This window comes from Anser brachyrhynchus (assembly GCF_964034855.1).
Source record: "Anser brachyrhynchus genome assembly, chromosome: 7".
In the NCBI taxonomy this organism is placed as follows: Eukaryota; Metazoa; Chordata; class Aves; order Anseriformes; family Anatidae; genus Anser; species Anser brachyrhynchus.
Window position 1 is genome coordinate 39,691,237 of NC_137701.1, and position 22,424 is coordinate 39,713,660.

The 22,424-nt window shown below is 43.2% G+C and overlaps 1 protein-coding gene across 1 annotated transcript in view; it reads left to right on the forward strand.

Annotated features, from left to right (window-relative positions):
• Positions 1-22,424, forward strand: part of LYPD6B (LY6/PLAUR domain containing 6B) — a gene marked incomplete at its 5' end in the record, with an annotated part of 50,401 nt that overhangs the window by 5,139 nt on the left and 22,838 nt on the right. Inside the window, one exon of the mRNA XM_080598738.1 lies at positions 403-499. Coding sequence (XP_080454864.1) covers positions 403-499 — 97 coding nt within the window. The remainder of the gene's footprint in view (positions 1-402; positions 500-22,424) is intronic.

Below are 22,424 nucleotides of genomic sequence, written 5' to 3' on the forward strand. Positions count from 1 at the left end.
AGCAGCTTTTTGAAAGAAGGAGGTACTGGGACTTGCGGCTAATGGGACTTCCTGAGACTGCTTCACTGTCTCGGTCTCTGGATACGTGGTGTGCGTACCCAACACCACATCACCTCCATCAGGATCTTCATTGCAGAGCCTCTAATGTGTTCCTGAAGGGAATGTCAGTTTATATGGAGATACTCCACTTCTGTTATCCCGGCCATCTCGCTCATCCCACGTCCAATTCGATGGGTTGTGCTCGTGGAGCATGGCCCCTTCCGTCTTGTCGTGCTTTGGACAACAGTTCGATAGGCTGTACGAAGGTGCAAGTGCTTCCTGGGTGCTGAGGAGCTCGGCGGGTCGCATTTCAAAATAATCCAGATATCCCTCTGATGTCTTTGACCTATTTACCTCCCGCAGAACCAAAATACGACCAGTCTGTGTTAACAGAGCAGCTGCCATCCCGGGCGGTGCTGGCGGTTGTGGACTGGAAACCCCAGGAGCTGGAAACCCGAGGGTGAGTAAGAGAGGCTGGGAGCCGCGAGGGAATTCGCCTCGCGTGGCTTCTGCGCTGTCGCTCGTGGGTGCCACGGGGCGGGAGTGGCAATGAGCGCTGCCTGGGGGGCTGGGACAGCAGCAAGAAGGAATGATTACACGTCGGTCCGTATCCTAGGCTGGTGGGGTTTGGATCTTTCATTGTATTAGCTTGTACGAATAGGTGCTTCTCCAAGTGATGCTTTTGATCAGCCTGGCAAGGCCAGGGTGTGCAACGGTACGGATCCTGAAGATGGATGATCTGTTGTTGTCTTTGTTGGTCATTTGTTTCTGTTGGGAGTCTGATTGTGTTTCACCGTGGCATGTCCTTCCCCAGTGACACTTGCCATCCATCGTTATTCCTGGTTGGAACAGCAGGACCGATTCTTTTGTACCGACACACTTGCTTTAAATGTAAGATTTATGCTTTCCACCTGCTTGCCAGGAGCCAGGACCTCCGTTCATGTAGAGCAGTTCCTCAGCTATTGTGAACATCCCGAGAGAATGCAGAAGCAGACTTCGCTCCCTTTCTGACCCACGTTGACTTTAGCAACGCCCTGGTGATTTGACAAATAGCTCGCTGTCTGACGGGGAAGGAATTGTTTGCTGTAGTTCAAAGCCAGGTTTCAGAGGCATAGAAAAATATTTCAGTAAGAATTAATGGAGGGAAAGAAAAGGCCTTTGCTGACATACTTTTTTTTTCTACAGGATTTGCTTTTCCCTGCTAGAAATTTGTGACTCCACCAGTCTAGTAGGGTAAGATTAAAAAAAAAAAAAAAAAAAGACAGTCAAGGATTTTTGATAAAGACAGGCTTCTTACCTTTCATTATTTATGCCCAAAGACGCACAGTGTAACAGAAATTGCAGCATTTTAATGCATTGCACTTTTCCTGTGGAAACATAGGCATGTTTAACACGTGCAGCTACCAGAGTTTGTACCTGAGCTGATCCGAGGGACGCTCCAGGCTCAGCAAAAAAACGGGACAGGCTTTTTTGAGGGACCCATTGCTTTTCCATTCTCCCACCTGGGAGAAGAAAAACCAGCGGAAGGAACCAGAGCAGCGTGAGAGCTGTGAAGGGACTACTGGGGAGAAAGGGCAACTGCCCTGTAGCTTTTCAGCTCCTCATTTTTGGAAAGAAGTGACTTCTGGGGCGAGTTCGCTTCTGTTTTGCATTTTCAATAAAGTAATTTTAAAAAGTGACTAGTGCTTTCTGGAGAGTTAGACTTACCATAATAACAGTGGGTAACATGAATCTCCTGCATGTTTTATGTTCTGGCTGCTCTTGGGTTTTCCAACCATTATCTTGCAAATAAGACCTTTTAAGCCTGTAATAATTGCAGTTGTAGGGTGGAATATTGCCTCCCAAAAAGCTGAATGACCAAACTACCCTCATCATGAAAGACATTATGTTTTCACTTCTTTTAAAAATTGCAGAGAGCAGGCAGCAACCCCTCTGAGGCCTTCATTCAACAAAAAATGCTTGAGCTACACTGTGGGATTTTAAACAGAGGTCAGCTGTTAGAGTCAGATCTTCTGAAAAATCACTGCAGAAGTATAGCAATAGCAGGTGCAGGGAAACAAAAAGTAACAGGAGCACTTTTTGTTGGTTTTAAGGGCTGTTCTGTCTTGGAAAAAATGTCCTGATAATGTCACTGGACACACGGAGGTATTTTTGAACACTGTTTGTACCCCACGGTCACGCTGGCCTAAGTACAGCCCAGGTAGATCCTGGGCTTTTGGAGGCTGACAATTTTAGGCGGCGCAGAAGGAGGAGGAAGTGTTTGCTCTCCTCTCTGTGCTCTTGGCAGCCTTGTGTCATTTCCGAGGACAGCTCTGACTTAAGCGATCAGAAATGAGGAAGCACGGATGATTTTGCTGTTCACCTCAAGGCCTGGGTGTCTCAGGAAGGATGCACTCAGGGTCCCTTTCAGTCCCTTCGGGGACTGAAATTTTCCCAATCGGGGAAATTGTGCTGTAGCTCTTACAAACCCTGCAAGCGGGCGATTAGTGCCTGTGGTGGTTGTTCCAGTGGCTGGCTGTCAGTTCAGTGGTTCCCAGCCAGGTTCGGTCGGGGCGTTACGAAGACTTGCTCCAGGTGAGAGTCCGGGATACGGCAGGCTGTCTCTGGGTGTCTGCTCAGGAATGTGGTGCTGATAGACCTCTTATTCTGGCACGATAGTCCTTCCAACTGACTTTTTTTTCTGATTTTATCAGTTGTGTTAATAGCCTACCTGAGTACGTTTAATTGTGGAATTCTGTGTACGCCTGAGGACCTTTGATCTTGTAAAGCAGCGATCACTTAACCCTCCCCTTATTTCTAGGGTTCGTGGGTTTTTGAAATGCATTTCCATCTCCTCTAATATTGCTGAGAATAGCGCATTGCTTCTGTGATGATGAGAAAGTCCCGTTTGTATCAGGCTTTTTGCAGAGGGTTTCGTTTATTCCGTGTGGCTATAAAATATTTTTCCTCTGTAATACCTGGATAGGTGGAAGGTATAAATTTATTTAAAATATACTTGCACATGTGGCTTTTTGAGTTGTCAGTGTAGTTTGACCACCATGGCGATGTAATTACATGGTAAACAGTTTTAAGAAGCATGTGTAATTGCAAACGAAATCTTTGCTTATACACTGAGTTGCCAAAATAAAGGGAATTGAGATCTGCTCTGAATTGTCGGAATGCACTCTTAACTGGTTAAATCCATGTTTACAACCTTGCCTGTGGTTAACCACTGCTAGATAAGATCGTGGGCTGCCTTGTTGTGAGTGCTAACATGTAGAGGAGGGATGATACAATTCACATTTAAATTACTTTTCCTTGCGCTTTATTTTTCTATTGTCTTTGGCTTTGAGAGGAGCTTCCTGTGTTGTGAAGAACGTTATCAGTTTATTAAGTGGCTGCTTCTTACAATAATCCGTTTTAGCTGGAGAGGTAAGGATTGGCCTTCAGAAAGCTTACACCGTGCTGGATTCTTGTGGTGCTTCCATACGAGAGGCTGCAGTGGTTAAGACTATTCCAATAATGTGCTAAAATCACGTCTGGACGTATGTAAGGTAGGACTTGAAACTTGGCAGTATGTGCACTTCTAAGTCAACATAGCTTAAAAGCAGCCACAGTGCATCAATTTAAATATTATTCCCGTTTCTTAGTTATCACAGCAATGCAAATAGAGTTTATTTCAAGTACTACCGCAGTCTGGGCCATGTCCCAGCTGTTAGCATAACGTCTTCAACTTTCACTGCAGCTTATCAGGAAAAAGTGAGGTTTGAGCTGGGGCATTTGGGGGCTGTCACCTGGGTCATCATGCTTTAATACGGATTATTTTCCCAGAGAAATCACAGTGTTTGCATGTATGTATGCATACAAAATTAGTAAGAAATGCATTGCTAGTATTCAGTCAAACCAGCGGGGCAGCTGAGCGAGTTGTCCTCCCCCAAACTGTAGCCTGCTGTGCAGGTGTTCTGCAAAACGAGCCTGAAAATATGATCTTTGAGCTGGGTTTCCAGGCAGTCCTTTGTGGAGCACAGTTCTTGTATATATCCATTTGAGCAAGGACTTGTAAATAACGGATTTTGTTGCGAGCACCTCGAGCACTTGGTTGTTCCCCAAAACAACGGCAGGACCAGGAATTGTATGGATTGTGGTAAGCGACCTCCCCCAGCCCGGGCTGCCCAAACCCCATCCAGCCTGGCCTCGGGCACCACCAGGGATGGGGCAGCCTGGGCCAGGGCCTCACCTCTGAGTAAAGACTTGTATCTCCTCCTTATATCTAATCTAAAGCTGCCATCTGTTAGCTTAAAGCCGTTACCCCTGGTCCTATCCCTGCACCCCCTGACAGAGTCCCTCCCCAGCTTTCCTGTACAGGATTTACGTTTCTTTTGTAGCTGCTGCACTGCTTCTCCTTTGCCTGCAGTAAACAATACATATAGATATATATATATACACACATATATATTGTTAGGAGGAGGATATTGAGCTCTTCTGGCACTTGGTTATAGCCTGGCTTGAATATTTATTTATTAACACGAGATAAAGCAATCCCTTCTGTATTTTATGGCCATCGGTGAGCCGGGATTTCCTAGAATTCCCTCGGAGTTCCACCGCTTCCTTGGTGGCTTTTGTCTCTGCATCTTCTTCACATTACGTTTTGCTCTCTCCCGAGCTCGCTGTGTGCTAAAGCACGTGCTGAAGAAAGTCTGGGTACCGCTACAAGGGATGCGGGGCCCCGCTGGGAGGATTCCCGCTGGGAGATCCCGCTCCGACTCCCGGCGCGCGGTGTTCCCACAGCCAGGCTGGAAATGGGTGCGGTTGCCACGAGCAGTAGCAACAAAGGCACGAAGCTGAGATTGCCTTCTGTCAATGGCAGCTCATCAAAGGGCTAGGAAAATCCATAAAACGAGCAATAAAATTACTTTGAAAGTCCCGGGTTTACTCATTTTACTATTGCAGGAAAATGCTGGTAATGTATATACGCATAAAACACGTTGGTTTGTATTGTGAGTGTGGTGCGTGTTCTTTGAAGAAGTAGATAAGGGGAAATCCCTCAGAGCTCGTATAATAACTGTGCTCCCATAAACCGGTCATTTTCTTCTGGGAGAATGTTACAGCCCTGTGCATTCAGGTTTCTTTAGCCGAGTTGTTTCCTCCTCTGTGTAAGGGATGCTGTAGTTGATCAACTTCTAAGTCTGCTTGGAGGAGGGTTTAACTGTTAATCACCATCCACACTACTCAGAAGTGCCTGAGCTGGTGTGCTGAAATGCCTTTTTCCAGGAGCAGTAAGCGCTGCGTGTTTTTGACAGTCTGCAGTAATAAACACTGATTGTAAAGCTGTGATGTGTAGCTAAATCCATGAAAACTCAGGTACGCATTTTAAAAACAGCCCCTGAAATGACACTGAGATCACATCAGTGCTGCTTGGAACCGTAACGTCAGCGTAGCAGCGGTTGTGTTCTCCGTGCCTAGTAAATGCCCTCGCACATGGGAATCCGCGGCAGCTGTTACGGGACTGCGCTCTACCTGTGGGAAGATGCCTGAAGGCACGCAGCAGCGGGAGGCTAGGGAAATACAGGTTTTTAACCCATCGCTCTCTTGGAAACGTGGCACTTTAGTCTGGTTTACCAGAGGCGTTTATCCTCGCTACAGATTCAGATTTATATATGCCAAAGTCATCGGATAAAAGAGCTGATAACTGAGACGGAGACCGGAAGGCAGATCTTCCTCCTCTCGGGCGAACGTCTGCTCTGCGTGTGCGCGTGTAGACTTTGTGTCTGCAGGACGGACTTTTGATGTTCCCTGCAAGGAGTATCAGTTTCAGCAGGAGAGATCAAGAGCGACCCGCTGCAAACGATCCCATCGGCTGCTGATCAGAAGGTTTATTGGAGGAGAGGTGGTCTGAGCCCTGGCTCCGTTCGGGGAGGAATTAAGGCAGCTCTCCCGCTGCTCCTGCTGGACGGAGAGGGGCAGAGCAGCCCTGCCTCCGGCTCCGTCCCCTCCACCAGCTTCCTCCCCAGGGAAGCAGGAATCTGGTCTGAGTGCCATCTGGACCGAACCCCTCGGATGAAGCCCTCGAGAAGGGCTTGTGACTACAAGTGAGACTAAGCTGGAGATGGGGCGGTAAGATGCTGGGGCCTGCCAGAGCTGGGTGTGCCTGAAAGCGCAATTTCACGTGATTAGGGAATGGAAAACTCCGAGGAGCCTCTGGGATCCTGGTAGCAGCTGAGAGGTGAATGTGGAGATTACCGTTTTTCAGTCTAATGTGATTGTTCTTGTGTTTTTTGGAAGCGTAAATGGCTTTTGTGGATTTTAAGGTAGGTGCTTGGAAAGGCTGCTGCTTGAGCTTGGCGTCAGCCCATCACATCAAAACCAGCTCAACCCCCTAAAATCCCATCGCAGAGGTAACTGGTGGTAGTGAAGCTGCACGTAGGAAAGCCACGCAGTTCATGGCCGGTACCAGTTCCACCACAGGAATGGCTCAACGGGAATTTGGTTTTGATTTTTTTCCCAGTCCGTGTGTCAGTGAAGAAGGACTTAAAATTGAAGGACTGGCAGATGGTGCTTCAGTGCATTTCCACATCCTGAGAACTGACAAAGATCACCCAAACGTCTCTCTGCTGGGCGGGTTGACCTGTCAGTGCAGTGACCAGTGGTTTAGGAAGGTGCAATATCTGTATTCAATATTTTAACAGGAAAACCTGACGCTGCGTGTGTGTATCCTGCAATGCAATACCCAATTGTATATCAGACACAGGGGAAGTTCATTGTGCCTGTAGTTGTAATAGTGTGTTAAATACCAGGCTTATTAATCTTTCCTCACCTCAGAAACCTGTACCCCGTGTATTAATGTGTTTCTCTATGAGATTTAATTGCTCAGACTTGTAACGACTCAAAACTTAAAATCCTGTTTCCCACTGCGACTTGAGTCTTGGGAAACTGATTCTATTTAAAAGCAGCAAATTATTGTCTTCTTTACATTACATTTTCAGTGGCACCTGGAAGTTCATTTGCATTTGCTCAGAGGGATAGTAGTTAGGTACAGATTTTGGAAGGTGCAATACACAACGGTCATCGCTCTGCAGTAGTGCTACTAGGTCAAGAGTTGCACTGGGAACTAAATCTGGCTTATCCTTGTATCAGTCTGATCATGCCACGCATCTTTTATCTATAAATCTATTACATTCGATGGGACAATCTGTTAAATCCAACAGGCAGGCCTGTGGCAGCGAGCTTTGGTGGTCTGGGATCTGAGTGAGGATGACTAAGGAACGTACCTGGGAATGTATGCTTTAGGTGAAATTATGGTTTTATTAATCACCGCTTGCTTGTATGACATACATCAGCACCAGCCCCGGAGGTAAGGAGATGTTTTATAGATGAGTGGAGCCTGAGCCTCAGACGAGGGCAGCGGTTTTGCAAAAGCGGGTAGAGCCAGGAGTGACGCCGAGAAGGGAAATCCAGAGTCCTGCCTTCCTGTGCTTGGCTTGATTGTGTCAGCACCAAAGTCACCATCTTAAAGAAATGACTGCAATAAAACACCTCGGTGTTTATCTTCACATAGTAAAGAGAGGCATTTCTTACAATAAAATATGACTAGACCTGTGGAGGAAATAATAGTCCCTAAATTAGCTTTAGATGAAGGCAAAGTATCTCTCCTGTTACACACTTTTGGCTTTCACATTGCATAAACTAGAAGTAACAATGAATATTTTTAAGTGTTTTTTTTTTTTTTTAAAGATTAGAAGAATTTTATGAAGGTTATGAGAATCAATCTGTCATCGTTTGTCTTCTGAGGAATGCGTGCAATGTTTTTTAAAAAAAAGGAAAAAGAAAAGAAAAGTAAAAGGAGAGGGTTTTGTTGAATGACGTTGATCTGCTTTGGAGTTCTTGTTTGTTTTTCTGCTCGGTAAGCTCCTGACATTGAAACGGACTTGAAAAGGCTGAGAACTCTGACATTAGATGTAGATTTTAGGTATGTCATCAGCTCCAGTAATATAATATATACTGAAGTTGATTTTTTATTTTTTTTTTTTACAGCAAGAACTAATATTTGAAAGTATTGCTTTTCTTCTGTGCTTCTCTTCACTTTGAAGTGCAACGCTCAGTGTAATGTCAGAAGACTTACAAAACAAATTACATGCATAGTTTCACTTAATTTCTGAAAATTAGTTTAAATTCTTTTAGCCTATAGCAACAATACTCTTGTGGCTCGCTGCACGTTGTTAAAAATTGGACGGGACAGGAATCTGTGGAAAACTGGAATTGAAGCCCATTCTTGGGGAGCTCAGGGTCGGGCTGCTGATGCACCCCGTACTTTCTGAAAATGAACGTGCATGGGACTTAAGTAGATCCTTCTCTTTTCTGGCAAATGACATGTAACTTGAGCTTTTCCTGATCCATCAGCGCTGCAGAGCTCTCTGCATCCATACTCACGCTCCTGTGTTGCAAATAAGCGTTTTCAGTTTATGAAGTGTATATTTTAGTTAATGACTCCTTAATCCTTGACTAAATGTGCAGGTGTTCTGGGATGTGAATGGTAGGGAGAGAGTGAAAAGACCTATTTGTCCCGAAATGGATTTTGCAGGTCTTAGTGTTTTCAGCTTACCTGGGTTGTTGCATCCTGCTTGTACTCAACAATGTTTTCTTTTAGGTTTCTGTTGATCTCAATGTGTTTTACGTACTTTATGCTTTCATCGCTTAAAAAAAAGAAAAAAAGTATTTATTCCTATTGCTAGGTAACTGAGAGCAGTACTTCTTTGAGAAGAAGGCTTTTTTCCAAATGTGGTTCCAGGTTATAAAAACAAAGCAGTCATTCCCCAGGGATTAGTTGTCCTGCAAAGACTTCTCACCATGCTTCAGCCTGTGGTTTCTGCCCTCTTGAAGTGTCAGGAGTTGATGTGAAACCCAGTGCTGCTGCCACTACTTGTTTAGTGTCGTCGTCTTCGTTTTATTGGTCACAGGGAAGCTGAGAAGCTGTTTGTTGCAATGCGTGGGCTTTTTCTCCAAGCCTAAACAATTGTGCGCCTTATGCGAGCATTAGATACCCTGTCCTACTTGGCATAAAGCGAGTATGCTGCCTCATTGCACAAAGGGAAACATTTTTTCTTGAGTTCTCATTATTTTCTGCCTGGTTCCAACTAAGAAAATGAAGCACTTGCTTAAAATAATAACCAATAAAAATGCGGGCTTCAAATGAAAGGAGATTTCTGTTTCTGGGAAAAGAGGGTCCTTGTGGGACGTGTTTTAAGTGCAGAGTGTATGACCTACAGGTGTTGAATACACAGTAATTCAGCTTGGCTTTAGTTCATTAAATTAGCCACCCTGCTTTCGTTAGCTTGCTGGGAAAACTGCGAATGCATTGGTTTGTGTCTCGTTGGCAGCCAGTTTAGCAGGACGGTGATTCTTAGTGGACTTCCAGGCAGAGTCCCAGTGTTTATCATTGAACTCTGCCACGAACTTACCAGATGCTGTGTAATGACCGCCTGTCTTCTGGAGATGCTTTGGGATGGTAAAGAAACCGCTAACAACTATTAACTCTCATTTCGTAGTAGTCATTTCAAAGGAGAAAAGCTTTTTTTTCTATTTTTTTTTTGATGGTTTCATCTGGTATATTCGAGGACACTTGTTAAATGAGTTTTTTCATGTTAAACATTTGTGTGTGGCAGGTACAGATTTATCACTATTACATTTCTCAGGTGTGGTGTGGTTTTGGGATACGTTGTCTTTGGAACTGGCGGTGCCCTGTCATGGTACATCAATGTGCCAGCTCTGTAGCTATGAACTTGGTAGGGGAATTTAGTCAAAATAAAAAAAATAAATAAATAAAGCCACAAAGATGTACATTCTGTGCCCTTTTTGGAAAGGGCACAGCAAAGAAAATCTGTCGTGATAAAAATTGTCATTGGTGCCACTGCTGGCCTTCAGTCCTTCTCAATAAAACAGTCTGTTGGATGCAGCATCTGACAGGGAAGATTCATGGGACGAGAGCCAGGCTCCACTGGATAATTTAAGTTCAAATATACTTGCTGCATATTTCACTGGTAACTATTTATTTGATCAGCATATAGTTCTACTAAATCCTACCATAGCTTCATCGGTACTGTTTCTTCTGTCCTAACAACTGCATACCTGAGAGATCTGAAGACCAGCTGCTGTGGTAAGAGGGCCAGAAGTGATTTTTTTTTTTCACTTCTAATTTTTTCATTTGGATAATCAAATATAAGAGATTCTGGTGTGGTACACCCATATATAAATGCATCATTTTTCAGTACAGACTGTCTTGGGTTTTGTTCTGACTTGCTCCCTCCAGCCATGCTTTCATAGCCACTCACTGCCTTGGTTTCCTTGCCATTTGTTTCCTTCGTATTGTTACACGTTGTTGATGACTTATATCATCTCCCTTATATCAGGGGAGAGTCATCTTCATGTACTTAAAAACTGTGCCTAAGAATATTCCTATTGTTTCTTCCACTTCTTTTTGGACTCCAGATTTATGGAAAACTGCTGACATCCTCAAAAAGGAATCTCAACCGTGTTTCTGTGCCCAGATGCTAATCTAGTCCATGAGAACAGTTTCAAGTTTTTTGTTTGCTTGCTACTTTCCCACTTCATTTTTTTTTTTTTTGCAATTACTAGGGTTGTTACACCCTTGAATTCTTGGATATTTGAAGTTCCTTAAGCTAATTGTGAGAATCCTGTTCAGAACTTTATCTCTGCTTATCGTTACCTTTGTACGTTAAATCACTTTTTGATAGTGACTTTACAGCCTTCCCTCCTCTATTGTAGGAATAAGTCTTTCACACTCTTTGTTGACTGACATAAGGCAAAATGAAGTTTAAAATATTATTTATAATGTAAGAGTAGGATAAAGAAGTGGTTAGCATGACTTATTCAGGCTTATCTTCTTTATGCAATTAGGTAGACACATTCCGTTCTACAGATTTATTTATTTATTTATTTATTATTGTTTATTTTATTTTTGAAGATAAATTGTGGCCCTACAGAGGTTGATGGGGAATCTTGCTGTTAGCTTCAATGATTGGGAATTAAAATAGGCCAAGACCCTTTAATACTCTGCGCATTTGTGTCCTTATTCTAGAGTAAAAATAAGATAATTTTTTCCCCAGCTTCTCTTTTCCCAAATGTTTTGGGTTCAGTTCTTACCCTTTTCTGTTCAATGTTCATTTCAGTTCTAAAACAGAAAGAAAAACGGGGACGGGAGCACAAAGGAGACGACGTACAGCAGCTCGGCCTTGTGTAAATTTCCCTACAGTTATCGTTTTTTTCTTTTCAAATGGTGCAAGGGTAATCAAGAGCACTCAGGGTGAAGTAGTTAGTAATGGGCACTGGAGCATGAGTTAACAATTGCATCTTCAGTCAAGTTAAGACTACTTCAAAATAGTTCTCGGTGTAAGAGAAAACATTTGGAGTGATACTTCCCCTCTGAGAGAAGCAGACTTGCTGCGTGTGCCTGCCTACTCTGCCCGCGCCTTCTTAATGCGCGCATCCCCGGGGAGCCAGGTCAAATTTTACTAATTGCTTTGAAGTCATTGTACTTGTCTGTGAATCCTTGAGTTCTTGTTTTGAATGGACTACATAGGCAAGCCCTGTTCTAAAAAACGATTGCTCTAGATATCCGCTCTGTATGAAAATGGTGAGCAGACTGTTCCCCCGTTCAGTAGCAAACATAGGCAAGGAACAGAGCAGACTATTTAAACATTGGCAGATACTAATATTTTAGTATAATATTTTTTATTTTTACTAAATATTTTTTATTTAGTATAATATTTTTAGTATAATATTTTGATGGTATAATGAACAAATGATGCAAACACCACTGGAGGTCATAATCTACTCTCCAAGTTGGTTGTTTAGACCAAGAAATGCATTTTGCTTCTTTATTGCAGATTGATTTCAAATTTATGGCCCATCCAGCAGCTGGGAATTATTCAACGGTTCTGCTGCAATTCCATGGCAGCCTACATCCGGTTGAACTGATGACTTCTGTGGTGCTGTTTCCTTTCCTCCGTTTTATCCCTTGCCTTCCCATCTCTCTGCCTTGCTTCTGTCTGCAACTCGCCGGAGCTGTGCCAGGCCGGTTCAGTGCACCCAAGGTGGCAGAAAGCTCGTCTGGCAAAAGCGTCATACAAATATACAAATATATTTGTATGTTTTACTGGGCACGAGGTCTAGAAGGCACGGTCACACATACAGCCTCCGAGTGCACAAAGGCTCCTTTGTTTTCTGACTCCTTCGGCAAGAAATAGGTTAAAGAGGCACTGTGCTAGGTTAAACATTAAGGTGCTCGCTGTCCCTGATGCAGTGCCTGGAGGCGTTTGGTGGGCAGGTCACCAGTCGGGCTGGGGATGTCCGCCCGCCTCACTGGCTTTGTCCCTGCTCTTCCCAAGTTTCCTTCACCTGATGCACCACTTCTCACAGGGTGTCTGTTTTTGTGTGTCTGGGTTGGCTGTTTTTCCAAACCTTTGGGGTACTGAAGTGTTACTAAACCAACATTTCTCTCCTGTCTCCTTTCCTTGTTTCTGTCTTCTTACCTTACCTGGCTGAATAGTACTTTCTTGCATGTGGGCTAACGACAATAACCACGCTCAGCAACGATTTCTACAGTATAATCAGGTCAAAATCACAAGCCTGGGCCTCACAAAACTGTTTATTTGGGCCTACTCACATAGCCTTCCGTAAATCTGCAGCCATCGCCCTGTAGGCTTTTGTACAGTGCAATTTGCATTCATCTGTGTCTAGCATTTATATCACCTAGGTGTCTAAAGGCGGGCATACCTGCTGAGCATTTATTGATCTATTACCAAAGCATGCGAGGAATGCAAACCGGCTACCCAGGAACCGGCTGGGAACAGCAGGGAAAGCACATAGTTTATTTTAAGACAGACTGCTTGGGGGGTGAAGTTCACAGGTAGCTTTTTTGACAGCATACAACAGTAACCACGTTGTCTGTTCCTGCTCGGTCCTGCGCTGTGTTTGCATAGGCATTTATACAGCTGCAGAGCAAACAGCCCGCAAAGGTAAGGCGGCTGAAAAGCAATCGCATGGGCCGTGCAGTGACCCCGCTCCTCCCCGCGGCCATCCCGGCCCTGGCATGGGGCTGAGCCTGGCAGCAGGTCCTGCAGGGGCTGCAGTGGCCATGGGATGGCTTAAATAACGTGTGGTTAGCACGTTAAATAACGTGTGGTTAGCTGCGTGCAGCTCTGGGTCCAGACGGGAGTTCAGCCTGCCTCCATGGAGTTCGTCTTTGGAAAGCTGTGGGAGACTCAGGTCTTACATTTCCTGATAGAAAGGATTTTTTCTTTTCCCCTCAGCTCTACAAGTGGTGTTGAGAGTGTGGCGTTCAAACAGAGGACAACATTTTGAACTCTTCCCTGTGGTTTTATATTTGGCTTTGTTAGGTTATGCAAAACTAGATCCACTTGGTATTAAGACACTAGGATTATAAAAAAGGGGGGCAAAAAAAGAACCCAGAAGAGTGTCAATACATCTGCAGGCTGGTTATTTAGAAGTGGAGGACGTCTCACAGATTTCTCTGCTGGAGACTGGAAAAAACCGTGTCAGCAACATAATGGGAGAACATGTCACAGTCGTACAAGATACACAGCCCAGCGTTAGTTTCTTAGCAGCTGTGACAGTTATCATGATAACTAAAGCCTTGAAACCTCTGTTCAGCATTTTTACAAGCAAAACCCTACACTTAAAGTAGACAACTCTGCCAACAGTCATACTTTTGTAAGTAAAGGGATTATGAAACCTAAGCGCTTGGATGCCAATTTTTACGTTGTCTGTCAAACCTGAATACGCAGAGACTGTTGAGGTATATTGGTTTTTACACTTTATATGCAAGAATAAGTTTAGGGTGACTTTTGGAATGCACGGTATGTAGGGTATGTTTCTGAAAAGAGATTTTTAACAAACCCTCACAACATCTGGTTTTCAACAGTAGCTAGGCGGAAATTTCCAGCTTTTGACACTGGTGAGTTGTCAGAGGAATTAGATCCACTCTAAAGTGAGAATACTGTTCCTGTGTCATGTATAATACTTCGATGGTATAATGAAGAAGAAAAAAGAAAAAGATTTTGGCCTTACAATATGTCATTTATGTGTTTTGCCAACCCAGGACGGAAGTTCAGCACAAGCAGGGGCAGTATGGTCTCTCCTGACCTTTCTGGAGGTGCAGTCCCAATGCGGTTCGGGGGGTGCTCATCGATGCCTGCTTGAGCATGAGCCGGCAGTGTGCCCAGGTGGCCAAGACCAGTGACGTCCTGGCCTGTATCAGGAATAGTGTAGCCAGCAGGACCAGGGAGGTGATTGTCCCCCTGTACTCGGCTCTGGTGAGGCCGCACCTCAAATGCTCTGTTCCGTTTTGGGCCCCTCAGTACAAGAAGGCCATCGAGACCCTGGAGTGTGTCCAGAGAAGGGCTACGAAGCTGGTGAAGGGCCTGGAGCACAGGTCCTATGAGGAACAGCTGAGGGAACTGGGGGGTGTTTAGTCTGGAGAAGAGGAGGCTCAAGGGAGACCTTATTACTCTCTACAGCTGCCTGAAAGGAAGGTGTGGGGAGCTGGGGGTTGGCCTCTTCTCACAGATAACGAGTGATAGGACTACAGCGAATGGCCTCAAGTTGCACCAGGGGAGGGTCAGGTTGGAAATGAGGAGACATGTCTTCTCAGAAAGAGCAGTCAGGCATTGGGACGGGTTGCCCAGGGAGGTGGTGGAGTCACCGTCCCTGGGGGTGTTCAAGGAAAGGTTGGACGTGGTGCTTGGGGACATGGTTTATTGGGTGACATTGGTGGTGGTGGGGGGTTGGACCAGATGATCTTGGAGGGATTTTCCTGCCTTAATGATTCCGTGATTCCAAGATACCTGGAGGACCTGCTCCCTTCTTCAGTTTTGGTGGGGCCACATGTCGTATTTGCTGTCTCTACGGAAGTTACAAAGACGAGGCTAAAAATATGAAGTGAAAATTAATGACATTTTTCTGCTTGTGCATGTTAATGCTTGGCAAGTAATAAACCGTTCAGAAACCTTGAGAGCTTCTACCACCCGTGTGGGTGGCGCAGAGTTATTTCAGACATTTTTACTATCCCTTATCACCTAAGTAGATGTGTTGGTTGATGTTGGTAGCGTGCCTCTATAGTGACAAGTGTTGAAAGGAAGATGAAGAAACAGAGTAAATAGTTTCCAAGGCTTGTGATCTTTTTCTTATCCAATTTGTGAGTTATACAGATCTCTCAGCCTTATATTTGTGATTCAGAAGTGTACAGATGCTTCCGAGAAGGTTACCTCGTCTTGGCTCAAGTAGCAGTTGCTTTCAATTCAAGAAAAAATTTCCAATAAAGCTTTTCTTTGCGTTCATTTACACATATCACAGTAGTCTGGCTTTGTAGTGGCAGGACTGTTCTTAGTGTTATTTATAACAATTCTTAATGGTGAAACAAACAATAATGACAAAAACCTTTTTTACTCTTTATTGTGCTGGTATAGCAATGTCTCTACCGAGTCTTTATCAACTTATATTGATTCTTTAAGATAAATAATAATTTATACCTCATACAAACTTAAAACGTAGCCAGAATACTCTGAAAACACAAAGTAAGAATGATAACCTATTTTTTTGAAGAAGTTATCTTTGATTTCTTAATTCCATTAATGTTCTGGATATGGAAAATGCATTGGCTGAAAACACATGAAGTACCTGACTCGTGTCATTCCTTTGGACATATTAGAGTCCTTAATGCCATAATCTAGAAAATTCCATAACCAAAACTTCTGCTCAGTTTATCCCCTGTACAATTTTGTGTCACAAAGCCTTGGTATTCTGAGAGAAAATTAACCAAACACTGACTAGGTTCAACCTTGCTTAGCTTACAATACTGACACAGCTATGGGATGCAAGATCGAATACAAATACCTGTGGAGGAAAACGTGTCCATTAAACCTGCAAATTCAGTCTTGTTGGTCTTAAAAACGTTCGGGAAAAGGTGAAGAGTGTTTTGCTGAAAGATTGTTTTGGGAACTGTTTAACCTTTGACTGTTTCCAGCAATCTTTAACTTCAGAGTGGAAAAATCAGTTTCATGTGTATTAAAAACAGGTATTTCATTAAATCAGTTTCATGTGTATTAAAAACAGGTATTTCATTAAAATGCTGTTGATATATATCTTTTTTAATGTTGTTCTGATTATGCGTTAGTCAGAAAATGCAGACATGTGCCTTTCTATTTGTTTTAGATAGTGTGGATGGAGTTCACAGGAGATGAACATGAAAGACCGAACTAGAGGATGCCTTTTGTAAGAGGAGCTTCGAAGAGCTAACTGTGAGGATCATAAACAAATCATAACTGTGGAGGGGGCACACAGTGTTTCTTCAAATTAAAACGTAAGTAATAGAAGTGGGTATTTCAGGAAGGGGGGAGAGAGATGGTCCTGAAAGTCTCAATGAGAAAAATAAAATTTCAAAGAAGGTTTTTAGCTCGAATATTAGGACATATTTCCAAGTACACCTGTGAATGCAGATCGGGAGTGCACTCACCGAAGGCAGTGACTTAGTGGTTGATAATTCACGAACAAGTTCCATATGTTTTCTAGTAAATACAGCTCTGTACAGCACCTTTAGCTCTTTTCTTGGTTGCTACAGAGTCCAACTTCCAACCTTAAACTTTCTGTGATTTTTGCGGGATTCTGAGTTGGAAGGGATCCATGCAGATCATTGAGGCCAACTCCTGACTGCATGCAGAACAACATAAGACTTAAACCATGTATGTGAGGGCATTGTCCAAATGCTTCTTGAACAGCAACAGGCCTGGGGCCATCTCTAATTCCCTGGGGAGCCTGTCCCAGTGCCCGACCACCCTCTCGGTAAAGAACCTTTCCCTAACATCCAGCCTGAACCCTTCCCTCACAGCTCCGTGCCGTTCCCTCCCTCCCCTCCATGAGGGAGCTGTAGGCCGCAGTGAGGTCTCTCCTCAGTCTTCTCTTCTCCAAGCTGAACAAACAAGTATCCTCAGCTGCTCCTCATAAGTCATGCCCTCTATTCCCTTGTCCTCTTCATGTGTATATCCCATTTAATAGGCACTCACAAGACACTCATTCCAACCTGTGTTCAAGGCAGCTTTCTGAGCCCTGGAGGTATTCATGATACAAAGCAGAAGAGTTTTCACGTGGATGGGATTCTTAAGCTGTATGTATAATTAAGTTGGGATTATTTTTTATCACTCCACCCCTCTTTTCCCCACCCCAGTCTTTCAAGCCTTTGAAGAGAGGCCAGCCTTCTGGCGTGTCTGTCATAGTTCTCCCATTTCTGGAGTGCTTTCAGTGTCAGAGATTTCTGACAGGTTATAGAATTTTATCAAAACGGGACCATGAGGTGATCATATCAGCAGAAGTGCTACATCTCTGCTCTTCTCCGTGTCACCAGAATAAAGCAGACACAAACATACATAGTCTCCAAGCTGGAAGATGGAACCAGATTTGCTGGGATGGACTGTCTTCCTCAGATGTGAATGTGTGAATGTGGATATATTGTTTGAATGTGCATGAAAGCGTACGGTAAGTGTTTCAGCTTTCTTTCGGTGCTGTACTGAAACTGTGAAATGCTCTCAGTGTGTTACAGCTGATGCAAGCTAAGGAAGATACCACTTATTTTTAAAGTTGTTTATTCAGAGCAGCCATGCACTGCTAAACTCTGGCCAGCTGCGAACACTAAGCACCCAGCTCTAACTGGACTGAAGTGCATATGGGTCCCTGTGTTCATCAGCTGGACACTTTTTCTTCTATTCTGTAGGAAGACCCATTCGTACTTAATTTTTCTGCATTTTTCTGCAACTGTGGGCAAAATAAACCATTTTCTACAATAGATGTCTGAGCTGGCTGATTAAATCCTGGGTATTTCTGTTCTTTAAGGAATAGAAACAATTACACTGAATTGCGTATTAGCTTTTCAAATACAGCACGGTGTTTAAGGTTTGTGTGTTTCAACAAAGTTGCTTCCTTTGTGATTAAGTGTAGAATTGAATTCATATCTATAAGAATAAAACATTTATGACTGTCAGCAAATACATCCCAGTCTTTCATGGATTGATTTATTTAAGGAATGCAGTATAACTTTTTATGATGAGAAGAGGAAAAGGCTAGTGGTTTGACATAGATGACAGAAGTTTGTACTGGAGCAGGAATTTGGGCCTGTATTTTCCACATCTTAGGCTAGTAATATGTTCATTTTTCCTTGTTTGGTATAGTACTAAATGCCCAGTTAATTGTTTTTTTTGAGGGTACTTAGGTCTTATTATGAATAACTTTTAAAAATATTAATTTCTCGTGATCCTTTGTCTTTGGAATCCATTCTGGAGAGGTTACTACAACAGTTAATTAGTTTTCTTGTTTCTAGTTATTGATTACTCAGACTCCTTTCAGTAATTTGTGTTTGGTTCAGCTTAACTGGTCCTTTCCATTGCCTTATCTCTTGCCTTTGACTGGCTGACTATTTTATGTACCAATTAATTTTTTTTCTCCAAATGGGTAATAATGTGGCTTCATTCTTAAGGGCTTAAGCTATAAAAACTTTGTGCATAAGCTGGTGAGTTAACTTTTGACCCCATTTTGGCTAACAGTAGCAACCATCAGCAGCTGGAGAACTTTATCTTTCCACCACAGCTTGTGGTGCTTACACAGCGTCAGATAAGAGCTGGAGGAATTCTGGATGGGTATTGAGTTAGTGCTTTGCTTGCTACAGGGAAATCATTGCTGTAACTTTGTTTTTGGATTTTGTGACTTGCTATCGACCTTGCTTTGCCTCTGGTGGAGGAAACCCACCCAGCTCTGTCCCCAGGTCTGTGGCTGCCATCTGCATGTGTGCGTGTGGTTAGATCTCTCGCACGTGGTTCCCTAACTCCACCCTTGAAGTCATCCGAGCGTATTTCAGACCTGCAATCCACTCTGCGAGGCCTTAAGGAGATGGGACAAATTAAAGGTCAGGCCCAGACACACACGTTTCTCCCGGTGGAATTACAGATGAAGCAAGTGGGGTGATGCACGGCTAGACTTAGAGCGATGAAACATCAAAGAGGCACTTCACACTGGTGTGGCAAGTGCAGGAAATGACATACAGATAATAATTGCAGATGAGCATAGTTCTCGTAGGCATTTGGGTTGGAGCCTCTGCCTGCACCCAGTTGTACATCAGCAGACCCAACCGGATCAGCAGTCCTCGCTGTGACTGGGAGGACCTGGGGTCATTCGTCATTTAAACATTGTCTGAGGTGTGGTGGTTGTATTTAATCCTTAATCTTGTTTTGCATTAAAAACCTGGTAAGTTGGTGGAAGGAGGTTTTGAAAGGAAAAAACAAACAAACAAAAACCAGGTGGCACTGGAGAAATCTGGCTAGTTACTACCAAAGCTTATTGCAACTTCTTGTTCTGCCTGGCTTGCAGGAATTGAATGGAGGGGGAATTGGTCTCTGTCTGTTCTGTGCGATCTGTCTGCAGACTGGAGGAGCACCTGAATCGTGCTGGGTTGCTGCTTGTGCCAGCAGGCTGACTGTGCCACTTACTGGTGCTGGTGCTGCTCTGTCATCTTCATAATTCGTGGGAATCGAACCCTCAGAACTGTAACAAAAACTAGATTTAAGCACGCTTACCTTAAGTATTTACTGACTGAAGGAATGTGCGTGGGGAATATCATCAGTAGCGAGCACAATAATTACCCAAATGACTCCCCTGCTTGTTTTGTTACTAGATTACCAGTCCTTCAGTAACCAAGGGTTTGAAGAGCGAGTGGCAGGAGGCAGACAGGGAGGGAGGAAAGCACTGTCTCTTTTTGCAACATGCTCTGCCTTGTTAGAGACATTTCCCTCTTGGTATAAGCTATGTTGCTTTCTGCATCCAGTTTTCTATGGACATTGTTATGTTTCTCTGGTAATGTACACAGATACTTCTTGAAAACTCTGTATATTTGAGAACCCTTTGATGCAGCATCCCTTTATACTGATAATAAAAATGATTCAAGCATCAGCAAGGAGCGGTTTGGGAATGTTGTGTCTCTTTTTTCCTGCTGCTGCTTTTGAATGCCTGAAGCCCATTCGTGATCGTTAAGTGAGAGCACAGAATTGCAGCAAGAAAGTTCTCTTATTTCAAAAGGCTGTTGGACTTCTTTTTTTCCTGTAGTAAAGTTTATTGCTTCCTATATGTTTGCCTGCTAATACTAAAGGATAGCTTGCCACCTGCTGTGTGATTTAGTTCTGTAAAATTCTTCAGCTTATACTCTAAAATTTACTGGTTCATCTCACTTCCTAGCTTCCCAGCCAATTAACTTGTCCTGGCCCTTCTGTCCACATTTTTCTTTAATTGTCTTAATAAGGTTTATTAATGCAGCCCATTCCGCATTTCTTTTCCCTGCTTTCCCTCCTTCTGCCTAACCTCTAGTTTTCAGTGCAATGATAATTAAGGGTCTGAAAGGATGTTCTTTTTGAGCCTTTCCACGTTTGGGGGATTTGATACTGTATATATGGAGCTCAGATGTAAAATCTGACTCCAGGCTGACATTTGGAATAGAAGATCTGAGTTGAAAATGTTTCATTTATGTTCTTATTTTTTTTTTGTTTACACGCAGCTGTAAATCCTTGAAGTAGATAATTAATTTTCTGTTTGTGTCAACTTCTGCATAATCCATGCAAGTATTACGTTAGTAGTGTCAGAATGGAAGTGATAAGCTGCGAGGTTCCCCCTCAATCTCTTTATTCCGCTGCTGATGTTCACAGAATACGTTCTAAGGAATTGCTGGATGTGCAAGTGGGACTCATGCTCAACCCACAATTTCTGGAAATCATTGAACCTCTAAAGAGATGCATTTCTAATCACTGGATAATTAGTGTATTGCATGACGTGCATTATGAAAATGAATATAGTTAACAAAAGGAAATTTAGTATACTATTAGCAGTAGTGAACATCTAATTTTTCCTTCAGTTTAGGTATAAAACTGATGAGGCTGCAGTGCAGGGCTTAAGTCAGTCTGTTTGTCTCTCTCCATTTGTAATGTACCCAGACTCTGTTTAGTGGTTGCCTTTCCCTTGATTGCACAACACATACTGTGAACCAAAAAATGTGGAGGGGACAATAAAGATAAACAAAAGTCTTCAGTTTCTATGAAAAAGGTTTATGTTTTTCAGCTTAGAAAAAGTGCCAACTGAATCAGAGGTGTGGCAGGCAACCACTAAATCATGGAAAATGTGGGGAAAGTAAATAGAGAATGGCTATTCGTGGTTTGTCAGCGTCCAAGGACCAGAGGCCATCAGGTGAAATGGGCAGCTCAGCTCAAAGAAAGGGAGGGAAGTGCTTTTTCAAAAGGTACATGCTTTAGTTTCCAATTTATTGCCAGAGGATGCTGTGACTACCAAAGCTCTAGATGGGTTCCAAAAGGGACAACCCCTGGGTTGTTCAGTTAACTAACCCGTGGACAGGCAGTTAAGCACCAAGACAAGTACAACGTCACTGCCCCAGAAAGTCCCCAAAGTTTGCTGGTAGTTTTTTTTCCTTTATATTGTTTGCTTTTTTTTTCATTACTAGTGATTTTTTTTCCTTTCATCTTCATTTCCAGTTTATCCTAAGACTGATTTGATAACGACTTGTCTGCCTGAAATACGCTTAAGGTTATACAAAGGATTTTCTGAGCAACCTTATGAAAAAGCACGTGGTGCCTTTGATTGTGAAGAGTTAGAATGCAAGGTCCCATACACAAAAGGAGTAAGATTTCTGCTTTCCCTAGTGAATTGCTTTCTGTTTGGAGGGGAATAGTAGTAAGACAAGTTTTCATCTGCATTCATTTGTGTGGATAGCTTGCTCAAATGGCATCGGATAGTTCTTGGAACTGGCCTATACAGTAAGAGAAGCACAATGAAGAGAAACAGTTACAATAAACTATTTATTCACCCTTTATGTTGAATTGTGCATCTGTTTTGAATCGCAGTGTGCAGGTAGTGCACATAGTATTTTATATGTGTTCCAGCTGGTAGGCTTCAGCAATAACCGGAGAAGTCAGTTTGCTGCAGTGGATGCAGGACTGGGTGTCTGCTCCGTTCTGAAAGGGAGAGTTCTCAGCCCATGTGGAAACGTATGGGAGGATCTGAATTTAGGAAAAAGCAAAAAAAAAAAAAAAAAAGAAGGCAGAATGTTTGTCTCTTGAGTTGGTGTATAGTCCACCCATACCAGCTCAAAAAGCTCTGGAGAAACTCTTCTGCTAAACCACTAATAACATTTCAGGTATAGGAACTGGCTTCTAGAATACAATACTTACTTTTACGTTTTATGCTTCTAGAATACAATACTTTTCTGTTTTTACTCAGGGTTGCAATAGCTGCCAGGGATGTATCGCTGTAGTGAAGGGGGAATTTTGTCTACT